General features: G+C 42.3%; 2 protein-coding genes across 3 annotated transcripts in view; both read left to right on the top strand.

Moving 5' to 3' along the window:
* The window catches only part of LOC121888635 (complement C3-like), a 35848-nt gene extending 29556 nt beyond the window's left edge, over positions 1–6292 (top strand). The window contains exons 36-43 of the mRNA XM_042400256.1: positions 1321–1411; positions 1510–1599; positions 1691–1793; positions 2909–3001; positions 4688–4780; positions 4879–4962; positions 5617–5761; positions 6024–6292. Of these exons, the coding sequence (XP_042256190.1) occupies positions 1321–1411; positions 1510–1599; positions 1691–1793; positions 2909–3001; positions 4688–4780; positions 4879–4962; positions 5617–5761; positions 6024–6168 (844 nt within the window). The 3' untranslated portion in view covers positions 6169–6292. The remainder of the gene's footprint in view (positions 1–1320; positions 1412–1509; positions 1600–1690; positions 1794–2908; positions 3002–4687; positions 4781–4878; positions 4963–5616; positions 5762–6023) is intronic.
* A 12737-nt stretch (positions 6293–19029) lies between these two features.
* Positions 19030–23389, top strand: part of LOC121888667 (complement C3-like) — a 59300-nt gene continuing 54940 nt past the window's right edge. The window contains exons 1-6 of one of the 2 annotated variants that reach the window (XM_042400258.1): positions 19030–20022; positions 20223–20385; positions 20965–21059; positions 21433–21521; positions 22806–22888; positions 22983–23079. In XM_042400258.1, coding sequence (XP_042256192.1) covers positions 19837–20022; positions 20223–20385; positions 20965–21059; positions 21433–21521; positions 22806–22888; positions 22983–23079 — 713 coding nt within the window. In that variant the 5' untranslated portion in view covers positions 19030–19836. Of the gene's footprint in view, positions 20023–20222; positions 20386–20964; positions 21060–21432; positions 21522–22156; positions 22224–22805; positions 22889–22982; positions 23080–23389 lie in introns of those variants that run through there. The other variant, XM_042400259.1, reaches the window with a different exon arrangement.

The raw sequence follows: 23389 nt of genomic DNA on the forward strand, positions 1-23389 counted from the left end.
TTTACACAAGGGTCCGGGCACAGGAAAGGTGTGAAGCTGTAATGTCTCGAAAACGCTTCTAAAAGGACGTCTTGGGTCTTTAACTCAACTCGTATCACTTATTCAATTGTCGCGCTTTCCCAGCTGAGCCTCATCACGTTACTCCAGTGGCTGCGCGCGCACCTCACCGTGACGTCCTTTTTATCAACCCACAGCTTAACCACACCCCCTTGTTATCTTCTCAATGAAAACCAGTCCAGTGTTTAGGAAAGGGAAAGGAAGAAAGAGGAACTATAAACCCTGCCCCCTTTACTCCTAACACATACCATAGCCTGCAGGATGCAGAAGAAGGGCAAAATCAGCATTGATTTTTAATCGCCCTGCCCCTCGAGTCCCTGATTTATTTCTTCATTATCGACCCTCACCTCACACTTTTCTTGCTTCTTTCTCCTAATTTAAAATGTTTTTTGAAACCTCTGAAATCTTAAAGGATACAGACGTGGCCAAAATTATTGGTACCCTTTCATTTTATTAAAATAATGCACCACTCACCTTGAACAGTGTTTTGACTGAGATTGAGATTGAGAACTCAACAAATATAAATACAAATACAAATACAAATACTGGGCTCTCTGCACATCCCTACTATCACAGCATTTTGGGGTGAAACACACAGCCCAGTGTCGGAAAGCTGTATCTTAGTCGCAGGTCATGGGTCTTCCAGCAGGATAATGACTCCAAACATACATCCAAAAGCACCCAAGAGTGGATGAGAGGAAAATGTTGGACCATTCTGAAGTGGCCTGCTATGAGTCCTGATCTTAATCCCATTGAACATCTGTGTAAAGAGCAAAAACTTGTAGTTGGGAGACGGCACCCATCAAACCTAAGAGAACTGGAGCAGTTTGCTCAAGAAGAGTGGGCTGAACTACTGGTGGAGAAATGCAGAAACCTTATACAGAGTTACAGAAAGCGCTTGACTGCAGTTTTTGCCTCCAAAGGCTGTGTTACAAAATATTAACTTAAGGGTACCAATATTTTTGGCCATGTCATTTTCATTTGTTTTATTGTATTAAATAATATGTTAAGTTGTAAATCAAAAGCAAAGTTTCAGTTATATTCAATGTGAAATAACGAATGATGGATACTATATACTCCTGTCAGTTTCACCTTAATACAGAGAAAAATAAGTTGTTTTTTTTTTAAGATGGAAGATACCAATATTTTCAGCCATGTCTGTATTTGATTTGATATTTGATTAAAAAAGCTTCCCTTCACTTTCTTTCTCTCCATCTTTTTTATTCTGTTTTTTAAAATATTCTGTCCATTTTCTGTGTTCAGCTTTAAGGACAAAGAGCGTGATGCAAAAATGTCAATCTTGGATATTGGCTTGCTAACGGGCTTCACCGTTAACACAAAAGACCTCGATTCAGTAAGAGTCTTTACAGATATGCACATACCCATATAGAGATGTGTTTTATGGTCTAGAAAGTTGTCTAATCATGTTTGTGTGTATGTTTGTGTGTGTAGTTGTCCAAAGGACATGCCCGCACTATTGCAAAATATGAGATGAACACGGTCCTGTCAGAAAGAGGCTCACTCATCATCTACCTGGACAAGGCAAGGCATCAGTATTACCTCCCTCTACCCCTTTTCTCTCTGCCTTGTTCTATTTATCTCTGTCTCACCTCTGTCTTACATCTCTCCATAGGTTTCTCGTGAACGTCCAGAGGAGATTGCTTTTAGGATTCATCAGAAGCTGAAAGTGGGCGTCTTACAACCAGCTGCTGTGTCTGTCTATGAATACTATGAACGTGAGTCTCAAAGACACTTATACTATATGCTGCCTCTGTGAGCTTCATGATTTTTCTTTGCTGCTGATAAATGTTCAGAGTTATTAAGGCTCCTTATTAGGGCCTGAGCCCCAAAGGGGCGAAGACCCTATTGTATTTCGTGTGTTGTTTCTTTCTTCTTCTTATTCTTTCTTTATTATTATGCCACTTCAACCCTTAATTTGACCCCCTAAACATGCTCAAAAACTCACCAAATTTGGCACACACATCAGGTCTGGTGAAAAATTTGATAAAATGTAAAAATTATCCCCCAAAGTGCCACAAGGTGCTCTATGGCGCCACCTATGTATCTAATATGGCTGCCATGGCCCGTAGGAATGTCGTAGAGAGATCCAACCAAAACTCAATTATTCCTCTCATCAAGACCTACAAATCATATGTAACACCCCTAACCTAAATCCAACAGGAAGTCCGCAATATACCCATCAAAGTACAACTTTGCGCCAATTTTGGACCCCCAAGAAACGCTATCTCCTCCTAGGGCGTTAATGGTATCGGCTTCAAACTTCAATACATGACTTATGACACTGTGCTGAACAAAAGTTGTTAAAAACTTTGTAATAACTCGGACGGTTCAGATATTGTAAGCCCTGAAAGTTGTAGTGCCACATCACACCTAACAATGTAAACCAATGGGGTGGCAATCTCTAGGCATGGACTTTGTGTCAAACAAATGGTTCTGATGTCTAAACTATAAGTCCAAGCACCATTGAGATTTGATGCTTCGCCATGACAGAGGAAGTTGCTATAACTTCATTGTACATGCTCCAGTCTGCACCAAACTTTACACGTTTGATAAGAGTCCTGGCCTGAACACGTCTACATGACAATATTCCATCAGTGATGCAAACTGGCTGAATAGCGCCCCCTACAAAATTTCAGCAAAGCAGCCCCAGCAGCAGGCAAAACAGTGGACAAAGGAAGTGATGTTTATCTCCTTCTTGCATTGTCTGAAACAGCCCGGGTCTGAAGACATCTACATGCCCGTGACAGAAGACCTTCGAGTGCATAGAGGCGCGAGGGCCCATTCATCGCTGCTTGCAGCTTTAATTTTTTAATATCTTTCTTTCTCATAGCAGAGAAACGTTGTGTGAAATTCTACCATCCACAGAGGACAGCTGGCAAGCTTTTGAGGCTCTGCAAAAATACTGAATGCACATGTGCTGAAGGTAAGCAGGATGAAGTCTCACGGATGATCAAATCTGTCTACAGCAAGCATACCTAAGCAAACCATACACCTAAAATTCTTCTAAAAGAAACACATAAACACAACACGAACAATGTGCTTCAAAGAGGTAAAGCATATCTTGATCAGTGGTTTGGGGGTGATCATTCTGCTTTGTCTGTAAACTGCAGCGATTTAGTATTGCACCTGAGTAAAGATGGAGGACTTGACGCTGACAGAAGATTAAACAACAGCCACACTAGCGACTCTAATGTCAGCTTGCTATCATGCTTAGTATAATGATGCTAATGTGGCAAGAGAATAGTATGTAGGGCATACTACCTGCCTTTATAGGCTATCCACAGACAATGATTGACTATCGATCGCCGAGTAATCAAGAGACTAAAACACTACAGGCCTGCTTAAACCAGACAGGAATACATTTCCATTCTACTACACTAACATGGACTATGAAAGAGTTTTCACTCATTAAGGATACTTTAAAGTCTCATAGATTGACCTTATTGAAACATCAGCAAGCTTTGGACTTTTTGTTAGCTAAGTTTGGGGGTTTGTGTGCAATTTTACATTTGACTGGTGGTTCTTGTATGACTTTAAATACTATAAATTTGAATTTCACTTTGTTAGTAAAATTTGTTAGACACATTCTAAACCATTCCACGGCTAAAATGAGTAATTCTTTGTTTAGAAACATGTATATGCTAAATGTCACCACTCAGGGATTTTTGTTTTTGAAAGCAAATTGTTTTATCGGCATATAAAATTGCCCCCCACCCCTCCGATCTTGTCAGGTGAGGGACAATGATATATTATGATGCAGTTTGTTGTAAGATTCCATGTTGGTTTTCCTCCTGTGCTCCCCAATTTTTTGAGTCACCAGCCACCACTGATTGGCACAGTGAAACAAACAGATCAGCCCGGAGCTCCATGGTTAAATAATGTGTTATTGATCAGAAGGAGGTCTAACTCTTTCCAATGAGTAATTGTGTTAAATAATCGTGACCTCAATATTGACCAAAATAATCATGATTATGATTTTTGCCATAATCAAGCAGCCCTACCATATTCTGCTGCCATGTTTCAGTCAAGAATATAAAGTCTACACTTTCACTACAAAATAAGTCATTCAGGATAAATGACTTATTTCCAATAGACCGTGCATTGATCATCATGGCAAGGAGAGGTGCAGGGCTGCCAGTGGAGGTTCCCAGTGCACACATCGCCTTTAAATATAGAGTGTGGATTCCAGAACAGATTAAAATTGTCAATAAAGCCGATATTGTGACTGAGGAGTCTGTTGAAACGCCCTGATCCACAGGCAAGTGTGATGATTGGACTGGAGATAAAGAAAGTCATTCCACAGCTACTTAGGAATTTGAAACTAACTTGAAGAGGTCATTAAAATCAGACTGCTGATGAGCAGTATCATTTGTCCCCACATGAACTATTACTTGTTTGGTCAAGGACGGGACTGAGTGCAGCAGCTCCGGGAGCCTATCCAGGATGTCATGGACTGTGGGTCCAGGAAAGCAGTGTATGACTGTGTAGAAGAAACTGATGTTTCTGATAAAGAAGTTCCCAACTATTGTCCACACATATGCACATGTGCTTATTTAGGTCATCAGGTCATCAGTTGTGTATTTATTTTGTGCCCATTGTCTGTTTCCAGAGAACTGCAGTATGCAGAAGAAAGAAGGAATCACCAACCATCAGCGCACAGCTAAGTTATGTGAGACTACACCGACCAGCACAATTGATTTTGGTAAGAGAATGTAGATGGACTGCATTTGTGTTAGTGAAAGATCAAGGAAATAAGTAAGGGACCACGTGAGCTAACATCTGCATCTTGTCTTTCCTCAGGGTACAAAGTGAGAGTGGAAAACTCTGAATACGTTGGGTCCACCGACATTTATACAATGCAGATACTGGAAGTCATCAAGGAAGGTGGGTATTTATCTGCTTTGAACCTTCAAAACGAAACAAAAGTGCCTGAAAATAGGTGACATTTTTTGCCACTACCTTAGATATTTTAGTTTGACATTTTGGGGAATATTTGGGAAATTACTTTCTTGCCAAGAGTGAGATTAGATGATTGATACCACTCTCAGGAAGCTACAGCCAGCAGCTGGATAATTTAGCTTCCATTGGCAGGTAACTAGTGGAGACTGCAGGAAGTTACTGGTCCTGGTCAAGAAATAGTCTGGTACACAACCCCCCCATAAAATGATGAATCATTGCTTTTACACTTGAATTTTGGAACAGATTAAACAAATGAGATGCATGTTAATTAGACATTTAGAGGTGCTAGTAGGCAGATTTTGTTACCTTTGGACACAGCCAGGCTAGCCACTTACTTGGCTGGCTGCTGCTGTAGCTTCATATTCACCGTACATACTGTATATAATTGTGTTATCATTCTTCTTATCTGAGTCACCAGGAAGCGAATGTGCACATTTCTCAAAAATGTCAAACTGTTGCTTTAAGCATAATTCCACTTGGAAGATGTGAGAATACAATAGTTATGTTTCATACTGCACCTTTAGTTATGCATTTAATCCATAAGCATTTTCTTGCTCTTCTCCTGCATTGTAATTACAGGAAGTTCTGATATGGGTCCTCAGGGTAAGCTGCGCGCGTTCCTCAGTTATCCACATTGCAGAGAGGCTTTAGATCTGAAGCGTGACAAAACCTTCCTTATCATGGGCACATCCAAAGATATTTTCTATGATGACCAGGAGGAATCGTAAGTGTGTTCTTTGTGTGTGTGCACCCCCCTCATAACATCATCTCCAATAAACTGTTTCACCGCTTTCTATTACCAAAACATACAAAAAATCAGGTTTTCCTGTCATGTGCAGCTTAGTTTGTTGCTATATTACCTTTTATGGAAGGGAGGGAGTCGTGCTTTTTCATCTGTTTATATTTCAATCCAAAAAGTTAAATCTAGAGCACTACGGGTAGCTGACCACATGAACATACAATGATTTTTACTTTGCTCTCCTCAGGTATCAGTATGTACTTGGTGAGAGAACCTGGATCGAGTACTGGCCTACGAGCGCAGAGTGTCAAACTGCGGCATACAGACGGACCTGTTTGGGCATTGAGGAGATGATTGGTATTTTCCAAGACTATGGATGTCAGCAGAAGTGAAACTCAAGGAAATAAAATGTTCTTTTAAAATTAGCTGTTATTTGCGTAAAACTTAAACTGCTACAAGATATGTGATGTAAAAGTTAAACTGTTACACTGTGTTGATTAAAATGTAATTGTCTTATTCCCATCGTCTGTGTTTTATATAGATGTAGAAAATTACAGTAATGATTACTGTCAGGTTACTGTATAATAACCTTTGGTAAGTTCAACTGGAAGTTTAATTAATTCTGACTTTTTTTCCATGTAATAACGTAAAAAATGGTCCATCCCACATAGGATCACATGACACACAATAATACAACATATAAATAATTTTCTGCATTTGACATTCATGTTCCAAAGAAAAACAAATCATCGCTGCAAACAACATACTGTATATAGTCTGACAAACCACAGAAAAGAGTGGAAAAAGCTTCCCAAACAGGTCAGTGAAAATACTCAGAAAACCGTACAGGAGAAAAAAAGTGAGAGAACTGGATATGCTCGGTATGTGCATGAATACAGGCACTAAATGGCATAAAGAACAGAAAAGGCATGAATCAGCAGATATTCTGGATTGCAACGCGTTTCAAGCTTGGTGTTCTTCCTCAGGCAGCATCGAGGGGTTTATGCTTATATGTCTCTAGAAATAGAGAAAAAGCAGGAAAATACTATATATCATACAAAACAATAATGGGATGTTTACATTATTGATACAGAGAAGACAATATATGTAGGGGATGGAACATCCCAAAAACCTTGAAGTTGCTATACCCATGTTTCTTAAACCTCTTAATCATGTCTTTGGAGATAAACTCAGTTTGGCTGGAACATGATCACCTCAGGCTTAAGAATTGTCCCACTGGTAGATTGTCTTTGAGACTTTTAGGATGGTATGAAGAGCCCAGTAGAAGAGCAATCCAGAGTGTTTGCTGATCTGAGCCTTTTCTGTGTTCTTAAAATCAGTGCACATATTGAGCATAGTAAATTCTCTCACTTTTTTGCATTTCACAGCTCCCTGCCCTTTTTTGTGTATGTAGTTTGGAAAAAAACATGTTTTACACAGAAAACAATGTAAAAGATACCTATATTTGATCATGATGAGCTCAGTGGAGTGATGTGTAGGATGTTAAACAATGTAGAATGAAGCAAATTTCAAATCTGTTCTGATTCAGAATATTTGACAGCTCGTATAGATCAATTAATGATAGCTGTAGTAGTAATAAAGAGGGCGTTTTAAGCTATTGTAAGACCACTGGCAAAACGAAAACTCTAAATGCATCACATGCGTTAAAGGGGACAATTCATGCTTTTTGTGATTTTCTGTTATTTTTATACTGTTATGATGTTGGATGTCTAAGTTAAACATGATCAAAGTTCCAAAACATGAGGTGAACATATATAAGAATGATCCCTGAAAGTCAAAAACCAGGGTTTCAGCCTGTTTGCAAAGTGACCGCTACTTACCCATCAAACTGATATCACATTGTTCACACATGGTCACAAATGGCCGTCTGTTCTGTGTTGAGGTTGTTGTTCCACAGGCTGTTTACATTGTCTGCTTGCATATTTTGGATCGGATTCGGGCTTGAATATGTATAGATGTATTTGAGATGTTTACACTTTGAGTATAGAAGGCGAAACTATTGTTTGTTTACGTAGTCTCTTCGGCAGACTTCCAGACGCTATCCAATCAGAACAGAGTAGGCTCATCGGGAGGGGAGCCTTAAAGAGACAGGAGCTACAACGACTTGTTTCAGACAGAGGGAGCTTTTCATTATGCTAATGTGTCTCCTCACTTCCCTCACTTGCGTCTCTTTCTTGCATCTGAACTCCTCCTTGCGAGGATGTGAGAGAGAGACGTGAGGACAGAGAAATTTAATTCATCAAAAAGGATGTCCTCCCACATGAGGGGACGACAACTAGCTACTCCTGACCCACAGCACCTCAACTGTCAAATATGCCAAGGTCAACTATCAATATGTAGTAGTTATTAAGTAAGTTTAAACTTTAAAGTTTAAACTTAAAATTCATTAATACAATAATTAACACTTTACACTGTTACATAATAATTTCTACAAATTGTGATAGCTGAAAGGAAAACACCTGATAACGGCTCCAATGTTTTGTCATTTGATTATAGATCTATAGCAACGTCTGGCTGTCAAAGAATAAGACACAAATAGACAATTTAAACCTGTTAATTACTGAAAGAACAAAACCAACATAAATGAGCAATAAAAACAGCTGTAGCCTGCAGAATATATTTAAATGAAATATTTAGCTTGTGACAGTCTGACATTCTTTTCAGACTCAGGATGATTTTGTAGGAGACATGCAGCTGTGTGACATCATATTTCCTGAAGGAGCTGAGATGTACCTGAAATGGAAAAGAAGAAAAGAGAAGCTTTTTGGCTTATGAAGAAAAATAATAAAGTTACAAGAGTGTTTTTTTGTGATTGATTCATGATTCAGTATTCTTTAATTGTTGGGTACTCGACCCCCTGAAACTGGTCTGTGTTATGATTGACCACTACAGGGCTCCGGTCAGAGAGCACAGAGTCATCATTGTCGTTTAACTCCTTTACTTGCAGTGTAAGAGTGGTACAAGTAGTACAACTTAGTGGTGCAGATCATTACAGTTTCTGAAATAAAGAACAAACAAATACACATAATGTCTCTGAGTTGTCACTGTTCATATTTGTTGTTACATGGCTAATGATGACCAGTACTAATTAAACATTTAAAGTCATCAAATGAGATCTAAATCCTCTCAGGGTGAATGTTAACCTAAACTGGGGCAGTAATCACTCTTGTTATAATAACACAAACTGAAACCACATGAACTGTGTTCACAGTCATACAGCGAACTAACAAGGCTAACAAATTAGCTTAGCGCCTAGCAAGGCTAGTTTCCGAACATGCTAATTACTAAACAAATAATGAACACACTTAGCATAACCTAGACAATGCCATGTCATGAAATACAGAGAGAGTTATCATGCTACCTGCACCTTATAGCTGTGATATTGCAACTTACATCAACAGTGACTTCTGCACCGGGAAAGCCGGCAAACGAAGAAAGGAAGTGTAAATAGGAATCGTAATTTCAAAATAAAAGTCTCTAAATGTACAGAATTCCCAACAGCCGCCCCCACATTTGAGCAGCAAATGTGTAATAATGGAATTCTTCAAGTGTCTTTGATATCGTCCTTGAGAGCAGAGAGCTGGATTAGGCGAGCAACTGGTCTTGTATAGACTTTACCTTTCACCAGGACTTCTGTAGTTCTGATGCATCCGTCCTGACTGGTGACCGTCTTAATAATTCTCCCGATGGGCCATTGAGCTCTGGGAAGCGATGGATCCATAATCAGGACGACTGAGTCCACAGTCATGTTACTTGATGACCTCTGCCATTTCTGCCGTGCCTGAAGAGTAGGTAAGTAGCTCCGTATGTACTGGATCCAAAACTGGTCCACAAGAACCTGACAGTGGCGCCATCTTCGCCGCCCTATGCCCGACGGGACATAGGCCACTTGAGGCAGCACTGCATCACGCCGCCCCATGAGAAGGATGTTAGGCGTGATGGGGTCAGGGTCAGCGACGTCAGCTGACACGTACCCTAGCGGTTTTGAGTTCAATATCCCCTCTACTTCCACTAAGGTTGTGTGTAGGACATCCTCTGAAACGGCCTGGCTCCCCACTGCAACTTGAAGACCAGCCTTGATGGAACGAACTTCCCTCTCCCATACTCCACCAAAGTGGGGAGCGTTTGGTGGGTTAAATCGGAAGTCGATCTGGTATTCTGTCAGCTGTTCTTTCAGTTGTGGTTCCATGGCTGCAAAAGCTTCACGGAGTTCCCGCTCAGCCCCACGGAAGTTTGTACCACAATCTGATAGTATCTCCTTTGGTCGGCCCCGTCTTGCGACGAACCGACGAAGAGCAAGGAGGAAGGCATCCGCATCCATAGAGTTGAGGAGCTCGGTGTGAATGGCGCGGGTCGTGAGGCACTTGAAGATAACCCCCCAGCGCTTCTCCGTACTCCTACGGACAGTTGAGTTGGTGATGTCTGACAGCCTGCCGTCCTCGCAAGATCCAATACTGCCTGCGTATCTCTGCATACACCCGCTCTGTGCCTGGGTGCAACAGACGTTCATCAATGTCTTTGATGAGGAGTTTTGTCGCAGGGTGCCTTGGGTCTAACACAATAGGGTGGATCTCTCCTATGCTTGAGTTCTGCAGTCTTCGTAGCCTCCCTCCCACTCGGAGTATGCAAGTGGAAGAATCCCACTCCGGAGCAAGGCTGGCTAGACGACTGTGGTTTGGCACAGGTTTCTGCGCTTTGAGGGCAGCAACTTCTTCTGGGAAGCTATGGGCTGACACCCTCTCAACAAGAAGATCTCTGCATCTCGGTGACTAATGAGCTGACTGTTTGCTGGGCCCACTGCCGCCCCATGAGCACCCTGACATACCTGCTGAGCTGCCTCCACCAACTCCTTCCATGTACTGAATTGAGAGGCATCTGGGATGCTGATGTCGGGCTCTACGGTGGTAAAACAGCAGAAGGTGATGCCTTTCAGTTCTGATGAGCCCAATGCTGTTTCATGCTCAGGCTTCTTTGGCCAATGTTCAGCACTCTGCTTCAGGAATGGAGGCCCTTGACTCCAACGACTAGACTCTACCAGAGCCAGGAGGGGCTTACCCCTTGTTATGTTGTCAGTCAGATTATTCTGGGTGTCTACGTACCGCCAAGCCTGTCTGTCAGTCAGCCCCTGTATCTCTGACACTTGAGTTCCAACAAAAACTTTATATCGACAGGAGTCTGATTGGAGCCATTCCAATACCGTGGTGTAGTCAGACCACAGGGTTGTCTGTCAGATGGTGAGTGTCAACTCCAAGCGGGGCATAGACTGTTGTCTCTTAGGCGCAACTCTTGACCTAGCCATCACAAAGGAGGTGTGGATGACATCTCCTACAGGTACAGTGAGGTAGGCCACAGCCCCATATGCCCGTTCGGAGGCGTCACAAAAGATGTGGAGATCGTACTCTGGGTCTGCACCTTCCACAGAGACTGGTGAGTAGCAGCGGGGAATGGATATTCTGCTGAGGTGCTGCAGCTCTTTCTCCCAGGCCTCCCAGTCCTCCCAGTCATGTCGGAGGACTGTAGGAATATCAGGATCATCCCAGCCCCTCTGTTTGGACCAAAGCTGCTGGATAAGCACCTTGGCGCGTGTTGTGAATGGCACGATGAACCCCAAAGGGTCATACTGACTGGCCAGTACCTGATATGCCATCCTCATTGTCAGTGCAGCATGTACGATGGGCCAGTACTGGTAGCCAAGGGTGTCAGCAGCACAGTTCCACCTAAGGCCTAAGGCTGGCTCCAGTGGGTCGGTCCGATTTTGACTTAGCCACTGTTCTGTAGTTGAGGATCTTGCATCAGGGGGAAGATGGGCTACCACAGTTGGTTGATTGCTTGCCCACTGTCTGAGATCGAACCCTCCTTCAGCCAGCAGGACACGCAGTTGATCTACCCTTTGTGTGGCTGCAGGTATGGTGGGGAAGCTCTCGAGGCAGTTGTCCACGTAGAAGCTCTTCTGCACCGATTGCAGCGTACCAGGATAACTGTCTTGGTGTTTACGAGCATGTTGCTGCAAAGCAAAGATGGCACAGCATGGGCTGCTGGTTGTACCAAATGGCACCACCTGCCATTCATACACATCTGGTGGGACTTCACAGCGTAGGTCTCTCCAGATGAACCGGAGGAGCGGTCTGTCCTCAGGCAGGAGTCGGACCTGATGAAACATGGAGCGGATGTCTCCACTCACAGCAACCTGGTGTTGCCTGAATCGTAGGAGGACACCAAGCAATGAAGGTCCAAGCGTGGGCCCAGGCAGGAGTTGGTCATTCACTGAGGCACCCTTGTACCTGAATGAGCAGTTGAAGACTAACCATGATTTGTTATTGTGGCAAACAAGGTGATGGGGGAGATATCATGCCTCTGTAGACTGATCCACCTCCTTGGGCCCAAGCTTATTGACATACCTTGCCTGAATAAGCTTGCCGATCTCAGATGAGTAGAGAGCTGCCTTCTCCGGGTCTTTCTTGAGCCGCTTCTCTGTGGCCCTCAGGTGAGCCATGACAGAATGTGGGGAACCATTAAGCTTAGGTGCACCTGTCTTCCTCAAGAGAGGGGTGGTATAACGCTGGACTCCCTCAATGTTGACTCGCTGGGTTTTGGTTTCAAGAAGGTTCATGGCTTCCTGATCCTCACGAGAGCGAACAACCATTTTCTCATTGCGAGAGGGTAGCACATCGAGTTGCCATAACCTTTCGACATTTCGATACAGGAGGTCATCGGCGCCAGAAACTGAGGTAAAGAGGCACTGCTGCACTGAGGTCTGTTCTGGCGCCCACACATCAGCACCTTGCAAAGCCCATCCGAGGGCAGTATGGATTGCTATACCACCAGTAGTCCACCAGTAGCTCCTCTGAGAACTGGCTTAGTGGCAGTAATGAGGTGTACATGATCCGACCCAAGCAACACCAGTGGACGCACATTAATGAATGGCTGCAGTGGGACTCCACGTAAGTGAGTGTGCCTTCTTTGGAGCATTTGCACTGGGTAGGTCTGCTCCACCAGGTCTAGACCTGAAGCAGTGAATGCACCCCGCACTTTGTAACGTTTCTGCGGGTTTCCTTTGGGGGAGATTTCAAAGTTGACCTTTTACCCCAGGAGGTGTGTAATGTCAGTTCGCACAGTGCGTAAGGCAAGAGTCTCACACTCACCATTCAACTCAAGCTGCTGGGCAGCGGCCGGTAAAATCATAGTCCTTTGTGCTCCGTCATCCAAGACAGCGAAAGTCTCTATTGACTTTGAATTGTTGTGCAGCAGGACCGGGACCACCTTCAGGAGTACTTTGCTCGATGCATTGCTGGGTGTCAGATAGACTCGACTTTCCGAGGCCCTTGACTGTGGATCTATGGAGCAACGTTGGGCTGCATCATGTAGGACCTGGAGGTGTATGCCACCGCATTCGCCACAGGGTTTCTTGAGGTTACATGACTCAGGCGCATGAGCTCGTGCACATTTCCAACAGCGCCTTCCTTCCCCTAGCCACTTCACCAGGTCTGCCACTGGCTGCTCTTTAATGTTGCGACAGCGGCTAATGTAGTGCTCCTTGCTGTCACAGAAGAGGCAATGTATCTTGAATTGTCTCTTATTATTGGATGGTGTGGGATTACTGGAGACGCTGGGTTGTGTGGGCTCTGCACCATGATATACAGCTACACTTTGCCCTTTGCCCTTAGACAGGGTCTTCTCTTTCCCATCACTCAGAAATTTCTCCTGTTGGTAGCGCTGCACCAATCGGTTGGACAGACGCTGCTGCTGGGCTTTAACCTGAAGCCATCCATTCAAGTCCTGCAGGTTGTAGGGGTAAAGGCTTGTGCTGTTGAGCTTTCCCTGCAGCTCCAGATATTCAATAAACCCGTCTCTGTGATACTTGGGTAGCTTACTGAGTAAGCGATCAACATGGGAGCAGCAATTGAGCTCCATACCACGTGGTCCCTCCAAGGAGAGCAGCATACTCACCAAGAGGTGGACTCATAGGGCGAAGCTCTGGAAAGTACGGGCGTCACTTGGCTTCACGTCCGGTGTGGTTAGAATGGCTGCTATCTCACTTTGTGCCAGCTGGTGTGGCTGACCATACTGGAGCTGCAGAGCTTGCATGGCTGCTGAATATGGATAAGGGTGATGACGGCATGACTGACCGATCATCTGATCCTCAGGCAGCTTGAGATGTTCAAGTAGCACATGATATTTGTACTTCTTATTCAGCTGCGGGTGAGGCTCAAGCAAGTTATCTAGGGCCAGTTTCAAATAAGCAAACTCCCTTTCACTGTCTTTGGAGAAGTCTGGGATTTTGGGTTGCGGCACACCATATACTGAGCGAGGTGGTGGGCCACAGCTGAATGGGGGCACAGTCTGACTAGATGGCAGCTGCGGCTGAACAGCTAGAAGTGAACCACCTACTTCTGGAGCAGATAATGGATGCTGAGGTGGTGCCATTGGGAAAGTCTCAGGAACATAGTGACGTGGGCCATAGCTTGAAGCCTGAGGTGTCTCTTGTAGTGGGTTATAGTGCAGTGCAGCAGGATAACTGTAAGATGCAGCGGTGGGCTTGTAGGCAGGGGCTGTAGCAGTTAGCTGCTGTTGTACTTGGGGTTGGAGGCCTTGTCCAGAATCATCATAGAGGTGAGGTGGCACAGTGGTCTGCAGTTGCAGAGGGCCCGGCTTGGTGGGGTACCGCTGACCCAGTGTTGGTGTCACCATGCCAGATGAGAGGGTGGAATGGGGGGAGCATGGACACTTTAAAGGGGCTGGGTGTACTGGTGTAAATGCAGAGTTTGTTCTCTCCCTTTCTGATGCAGGGGTGTAGTCTCTCACTTTAGTCTCCCTCTCTGGTCCCATAGACAAACACGCTGTTATGTGTCCGCCAGGCTGAGGCTCCATGTCGTGTGCTTGCTTTACTGGTGGAGGAGGAGAATGGTTTGGAGAGATGGGAGTTGTATGAGGGTGAGGGACTGAGGCTGATAATGTGGGTGTATCTCCCTTCCCTCTGTTATGATCCTCATCTACCTCTTCTTCCATTAGGAATGATGTAATGTGTTCCAAGAGCTCCTGGCGGCGACGCTGTCGGGTTTCGTACTGACGGAGCTTATTGGTGAGCTGGGCCACTTCAGCGTTCTCCTCCATCTCCAAACAACTTACTTTCTCACTCACGGTGGCACAAACACAGCAATTCCGAGTGAGACACTCTAGCGTGGTGAGCACAACTAAACAGGCAGCAAACTTCAAATAGTCCTCGAAGTATAGCAGACAAACAAACTCTGTGGTCCATCAATTCACAACAAACAACAATAACTGAAGCTGAAATTAACACACTTTCATAACCTGTCTCTGCCCAGACTTAAGCCTATTACTTGTGTTGCTTAAGGAAGCAAGTAGATGAGGGTGTGTTTCAGTCCGTCTTTGGGACCGGCTCGGTTCCTCGGCTCAGATGCTGTCCTCACGCTCTGTCGGCAGGTCTCACAGTAAGCTGATCCTTGGCAGCATGGTGGAGAAAACAGTGGAGTCAACTTAGCTGAAGAAGAATGAGGCAGAGAAGTTATTCGCGTCTTCATGAAAAAATCCTTTTCAGAACACAGAACCTCTCCTCTCTGGGCAGCCAGGTCTGTCTGTGCCAGCCTATGTCCACTGCCGGGTTGTGCTCACTCAGTCTGTACTTAGTCAGTGTTCTCCTCAGTTTTGTATCAGACACTGTGGTCAGGTAAATTGCCACAGTGTACTGTCTGTTTAGAGCTACATATGTTTCCATTTTGTTAGTTAATCTCTGTATTGTTCTTTTTCTTTCATCATAATTTGGTTTGGTCTAACTCTCTCTCTCTCACACACACACACACACACACACAAAACTGCACTGCATCTATTAGTTCAGAATCAAATATTTTATTTTCTGTTATATATATGTTCCATATATTTTTGTGACTTTTGTATTAACACTAAGCCACAGAGCTCACTACAGAGAGTATGTGGATTGCTACTGTTGACAAACACAAATATCAGTCACTCTGAGATCACGGTGGCCTAGGTTTAATAATTAGAGAGAAAAGGCCTTGTGCTGTGTGTCAGCTGAGGACGGTCTGCTTTCTGGCCTGGCCTACTTTCATTATTACTTATGATGGGCCGTGGCTACAAGTTTGGCTATCAGCTATCAAAGATAATCGTTAATTATTAAAATCAATAAAATTATTGAATTCATAGAATTCATAATAACGGGGCACCACCCTGGACTCAGGGAAGAAGATAGCCAATTCAGTCTCAAAGTGTACTAATCTATGAAATACAAGTGTACCTATATACAAGTGTGAGTGTGTGTGTGTGTGTGTGTGTGTGTGTGTTTAGGGAAGACAATAGCAAGATGGCTGCAGTTACCTGGTGACTGAGCACATGGCATGCCGACAATTTGGCTGATAAAGGGAACTACAGAGATAAAAGGCCAGACCATGTGGTGTCTTGAACCACATGCGCTGCCTGAACCAAAGTTCGCCAAACTAGGTTTTAACCTCTTAACTGTGTGGTTCTCTATTCAAGGCCAATTGGTGTATGAGGTTAGTTGCATGCAAGGCCTAGTTACTGGCTGTAACATGTGTTAAGCATGCTAACATAAACCTAGCGGTGTGGCTATGCAGTAACCTGACTATAGGCAACAAGGACATCACAACAACAGTTCAATGTATAACCTCAACCAAATCAATACATGTACAGTACATTGTTTAAGTTAAACATTCTTGCTTAGCCGTACTATGCTTCACTGTGTTGCTAGGCTATGCCCAGTTGTTACCTGTCCATGAAGGTAGAGATGCTTTGTGGTGTCCTGCTTTGTAGCCAGTGAATCCGTGGGTGAGTCAGGCTGAGGAGGCTTTGGCTCTAAAGCTGAAAGATGCAGGCATTGCTGGGGAGACAGCACTCCAGTCGTGCAGGGGGCCCAGGTCACTCCTTGGTGTAGAGTTAGCGGCAAGCTAACTCCATTTCGCGGCTCCTGTACTTGTTAAACTGGCCAGCAGACTTGTGTGTTAGCTGCTGGCACAAGGAAACTTAGTTTCTGAGTCTTAGGCAGGCTCTTGCGTTTTCTGCCGTAAAGAAAACTGTGTGTGTCTGCTGTGAGCAGGCCACACAAGAGAGCAGAATGCTGCTCCGGCAGCTGCTGAAGGTGTGAAAGACCAAGCAGCTGCTCCTGCAGCTGAAGGAGAAAGAGAGCAAGGAGCTGCTCTTGCTGCAGCTCGTGGAGAAAAGAGAAAGATAAGAGAGGAATCTCTAGTTTTGATAACCTGGATCCATGGGTGGAGCTTCACACTTTGGGTGCGAACCCCCAGGGCTCAGGTTTCTTGGGGTCTTGAAACATGTGGTAAACTGTGGTCCACATGTAGTCCCAACACTTATCAGACAAAGACATACTATGACCACTCTATGCTGACTCAAGTATTATCAGAAGTGAAAAAGAAAGTCACAACAAAGAGTAAAGAGCAGAGACTTAATGTCCATTTTTATCTGTGGGTTAAACAGAGGAGTCTCTTTTTTTAGTAGATTCTTCATGTCAGTGATAGAAAGAGTATTAATGTACTGTTAGATGTAATAGTTTAAAGCAAATGTGTAAGATATCAGAGATCCAATACAGTCCATTTAACTGGAAATCACCCCTTTAAAGTGCAAAACAAAATGCATAAGCCAGATGACTGTCCTGAACTTTGCCACTTTCATTTTCTTATGGATAGTCCACAAAATAGGCACTCTATATGATTTTTTGAGGAACAATGAACTGGAGTAAAAGTTAAATACTGAATTAAAAAACAATGACAAATGTATAGTAATGTTTACAACAATACTGTGAGCTCTTTCTTGTTGAGATTCAGATGAAAAGATCAATACCACTTCACTTAGCTTAACATAAAGACAGGAAATGGGAAAACAGCTGGTTCTGTCCAGAGGTAACCAGATCTGTCTATTAGAACCTCTGAAGTTCACTGATAAATGTTACATCTGGTTTGTTTGATCCCAACAAAAACCAAAATGCAAAAACCCCACATGGTTTTATGGGGGGTTGAATGTGTATATGTTTCTTGGCCATGCACAGTCACTTCCTGGAGTCTTGACATCACTGTAATGTTGGCAGACAGAGCTAGATTACCCAGTCTTTATGCTAAGCTAAGCTAACTGTCTTGTGGCTGCAATATTTAGGGTACAGGCATAACACTGTTATTGATCTTCTCATCTTACTCTCTGCAAGAAATTGGAATCTCGTATTTCCCAAATATCAAACAAATCCTTTAAGATAAGCCATGTTAATGAAAATTCGATTTGAGTCTTCTGTACTCCAGCTTAAAATACTAACTACACTAATCAGACTGTCTGCTGGAGTTCCTGCAGAGGCGCTGTGGCAAGTCACCCTCACATTTTCTGGAACTGGTCACAACGTTCTGGAGGCAGTTTTTAAGATGAAAGTTAATTTTGATTTTAAAATAATGTATCATGGTGATCTAGAAGAGTTTTCCTGTGCAAAGTTAGATAAATACTTGTTGGGAGTGCTGTTAGTGGCATGCAAAAATGCTTTGACCAGAAAATGGCTTAAGGACATAAGATCCATAAATCCAAACCAGAATGAATGGATTGACCTAGTTTACAATTTACATTATATACTGTGGAGAGAATTACATTTTAAGAATTAATATGGGTTGATATATATATAGTGGATGGAGGGGTCTAGTTGGCACTTTTTGCTCCTATGTACCACTTGTGTTCATGTGTGTTCTTCAAAAAAGACATGTTAATAAAAAAAATGTCTCAAGTCCAATTTTCTGACAAAATATGTTTTTTTGCAATCAGTAGAGATGAAAGAGTTGTAATATATGAAATTCATGGATAAAATACCTGAGAGATATGTCTGTTTTTGGCAAATCCAGCAAATTAAATACCTGACAAGTCAACATGAAAGAAAAACCCAGAATTTTTTCTCAAAAAATCTCTAATGGTTGACATATTTGTATATACAACATACCAAAATAATCATTCAGAAATGTGAAATTGCTGCTTTGAGAAGGGGACGGATGAGACAGTAGTGAGGACAGGAAGAGTTGTGGGAGGATAAAAGAAGAGTGCTGCAGCTAGAGTCTTCATTGACAGCAGATCAGGATCAGGTAGGAGGATGTGTAGAACTCCACTGTGGCTGCTGTCCTCTCTGGCCTTTGCCTCCCTGTCTTCTCTGGCTAATGGAGCTCCATCGTAAGTAGACCTAGCTTACCTTCATACACTATTCCTGAGATTTAATTAACACAGACAAAACAAAAGAATACAAAATATGCAGTTTGTTTACTCAGCTTCCTGATATTCAAATTGTTGTGGTGAAACTGTAAGGAGCACGACAACAAGGTCAGTGGTTCTCTACATTTATAATTTATTTAAAAAGTGTATGGATACGAAGGACGTATTGTGCATGTATTGGTTTAACACAGTTCTAATTTCACTTGTGTCTTACAAAATGGTGAGTGGACCAGTTTACAGTTTCATAAGTCAAGGTAATGTGGTCTTTCAAATGATGCCAGCAAGTTGACCCACATTTGTTCTGAGTTTGCACAGTGATGCATTACACCAGACACAGCAAACAGTTCTATTGATCCAGTGCTGGATTTTAGTTAAGATAATAAATAGATTACTCATTGTGTGTGAAGTCCATGCTAGATCAGATGATCCTCAAGCTGCAAAGCAGTGGTTCCAAATTAAACCTGAGGGGTCATAAGACAATTAAAGAAATAAGAAAGGGAAAATATGTAAACAATGTGAAATTCTGGACATTTCTACCTCTTTAAGTCGGTAAAAGTCCTTTAAATGAAATAAATGTTGTAAGAAAATGTCCACACTAAGGCATTAATATGTGGCACAGGGTTACAGCAGTAAATCTTGTGTTTAAATAGTGACAAACCTCATTGTCATTAGCGTGTGTGGGAGTTATAGTGCCTTACAATTAAAAAGACCATGTTTGTCAGTAAGTCAGTGCATCCTGAGCAGCGGTGTGATTCAGTGCAGTGATACTGTCTCTCTCTCTGTCCCCACTGCTCTGCAGACAAGTGATGGCTGCCCCCAACTTGTTGCGGGTAGGAACAGCAGAAAACATCTTTGTGGGGTGTCAAGATTGCACCGGAGGTGACATCAGGGTCGAAATCACAGTGATGACCTTTCCAACCAAAAGCAATCTGGCAACCACATCTGTGACCCTTAGTGAAACAAGCGGCTTCCAGAGTTTCGGACAAATTACGGTAAAATAAATACTGAATGTACTGTATACTGTATGTTACTCTTACACAATATTTGACTTTTTGTATTTGGCCTGCATTCATCACCTAATTTGTAGAAATAATTTTCTCTATTAAGACCACAAACAATAGATTTAGCATTTATAAAAGCTCATGACATATCGATTCTGCTTCTCACATAATGTTTATGTCTCTGGTTTCAGATCCCTGTTGAGACCTTCAGTAAGGATCCTAACATGAAGCAGTATGTGTACCTGCAAGCTCAGTTCCCTGACCGTCTGCTGGAGAAAATCGTCTTAGTCTCCTTCCAGTCTGGCTACATCTTCATCCAGACCGACAAGACCCTCTACACCCCCGACAGCACAGGTGAGTTCGCATCACTGCTGAGAAATACGTCTACCCTTGTGAAAATATCTGTTGGTATGCTAAGGTATCTCCCTAGAAAATATATCACCCAATCTATGTCAGAAGGTAAAATGTATTAAGCTGCTGCAAAATTGAATAATTAGCATTATGAACTACTTCTTTAGTGTTCATAAAGGACATTTTGAAAGCATTTATTCTTTACTGGTGTTGATAATGTACAATATCGATATCAAAATTCAAGAATAGACTTCTAAAGATGAACTATCATTTTTAAGGAGGTCTTTAAAGCAAGAGATAAATACACATTAACAAACAATGAAAAAAGAAAAAAACACATGAAAAATATTTAATAAATAGAGAATACAAACACCTGCCAGAAAGCAAATACTCCCCCTCATACTCGATTCCTAAAAATCCTCATCATCTCTGAGAGCATCACAGTTTGACTAGCACATCTCTCATTTTTCAAGAGTGACTGCATGATAAACTACAATAAAATGAACTCTTCTTTTCACATAAGTGGAATAATAAAGTGAAAACTCAAAATAGATACACCATGACCTCTTCTCTGTCTCTCAGTTTATTACAGGATGTTTGCAGTGACGCCCAATATGGAGCCAGTAGAGAGAGATGGCAAAAACCAATCTGCTCCCTCTATTGATATTGAGTTTGTGGTAATGTATTTTATCTTTGATTAGCACAGAATTCAATTAAATATTGTAATGAGCTGTCACTGTTCAACTGTAGGTGAGATCATTTTCATACTTTCCACTTTGTCTCTGCATGCTTCTTAAACACCTGAATGACCTTTGTATTCCTTTGTTTCATCTCTTCTGACACACGTCCCACCCATAAAAATAAATGTCTCCCTCTAGTGATTGTGTTGCAAGTAGACAAAAAAAAAGAAATGTTTAAGACAGTGTCTAAGGACTGATCAGGCTTATGGACAGGAAACAAAGGACTTGTTGAAAATATAGAATGATTTTAATAAATGTGTAAACTGACAAGGCTCATTTTTAATGATTGTTCAATTTTGCATATTTTTAGACCCCTGACGACATCATTATGCCACTTGATTCATTCTCTCTGAAATCAGGCATCCACTCTGGACATTTCAAACTGGGTGAAATTGTCAGGTGTGTATTTTATTTTACTTTAATTGCATTACTGTACATTCTGTTGTGGTTGTTTGGTGTTAGTGGGGAATTTAACATTTTTAACATGTAATAATTCGGACTGGAAACAGGGTGAAACAGCTAACCTGGCTTGCGTTAAAGGCTGATTTATGGTAGGTTGCTCGACACTTTGGATAAGTGTCACTCAACAGAAATTAAATAGTCGCTATGAATTAAAACGCTGTGTGACGTTTTCAATTTATGCTTTGGCGAAAGGTTTCAGTTGTCTCCATGGTAACCAGACACTGTCCTCCAGCCAGCTTGGTATATCATCCCGACCAGAACTAATTAAACAAGGATGTTACAAGTTATCTTAAGTTACAAACCAAAATATCAATAATGAAGTTCAGTGAAAACTACAATCTCCATGGCGACGTTAGCACCACTACCCAATAACATTTTGCAACAAAATATGACCATGACATAACAAAATTTTCTAGGTGTATGACATGAAAGGAAAGCATTGAGCGACAAAATACATCATTTCTGTCAACCAACACTTATCAGAAGTGTTGAGCAACCTACCATAAATCAGCATTAAGTCTGTAAGTAACAAGTTATCAGTTGCCAGGCAACCAGCGCAGACTCCAGGAAGTTAGCAGGTGGAACCAAGAAATGCTCTGGCCCAATGGTCAACCCCCTGGCAAATCATTGTTTTTACACGTAGGTAATTGTACGAACTAGACACATGAGATATAATATGTTAATTAGTGAGCTAGTGAGCAGGTGAATTTTGTTACCTGCGGACTGAGCCAGGCTAGTTGTTTCCCCTTGTTTCCAGTCTTTTAAGCAAAGCTAACCAGCTGCTGGCTTTAACTTTATATTTAGTGTACAGATATGAGAGTGGTAAAGTATCAATCTTCTCATGTAACTCTCCATCAGAAGGCAATTATGTTTGTTTCCCAAAACTATTCCTTTTAATTGTATGGTAATTTATCATATCCAGCCAATTTCAATCTGAATATTAATTTTAAATGAATCATAGTACAGTTAATCATATTAGATAATCAGTCTAAACTGGGGTAAAATAAAGGTACCTTTCTAACTATTGTGTAGTTTGTCAGCCAACCTGAATGTAGGACACTAAAAGTGTGTTGCAGCAGCTCATTTGTCAATATCTCAACTTGTATAAGACATAAATAACTTGAGTCTGAAGTCTGGACTCTAATGTTATGAATATTTTACTCTTTTGCTTGATTATTGAAGTATTTGTCCCTGTGTCCTTGTGTGTGTGTGTGTGTGTAGTCCTGGACTGTGGAAAGTGGTTACCAGGTTCCACAGCAACACACAGCAGAGCTTCTCTACAGAGTTTGAAGTCAAAGAATACGGTGAGTCCTTCTTTACTTGGACTGTCATTTAAAAACCTATACAACTTACTCTTTACCCGATTACACATCCAATAAAATGTTTTCAATTTTTCAGTGCTGCCCAGTTTTGAGGTTAAACTGACGATTCCGGAATCCTTTGACCCCTTCTTCTATGTGGACAGCGAAGACTTCACTGTCGACATTAAAGCTACGTAGGTGCAAGTTTTTGTTTTGTGGATTTGTATTGTATTGTATTTATTTATCGGGACAGTGTACAGTTTTTAACATAAATGATGCACTGCACCAGAGTTAACTCAAAGCTGATTTACATCTGTAGTCCCCCACAATCAAAACATACAACAGCACAACAACAAACAGTACAAAGCAGAAAACACACAGAACACATTATACAAAATACAAAGCTATACACAATAGCACATCACATACACCCACAATATCAACCAGAAATCAATAATGCAAGCATGTCAAACCAAAAGCAAGATTATTTGAGAAGACCATGAG

The sequence above is a fragment of the Thunnus maccoyii genome, chromosome 2 (genome assembly GCF_910596095.1).
Source record: "Thunnus maccoyii chromosome 2, fThuMac1.1, whole genome shotgun sequence".
Classification (NCBI taxonomy): domain Eukaryota; kingdom Metazoa; phylum Chordata; class Actinopteri; order Scombriformes; family Scombridae; genus Thunnus; species Thunnus maccoyii.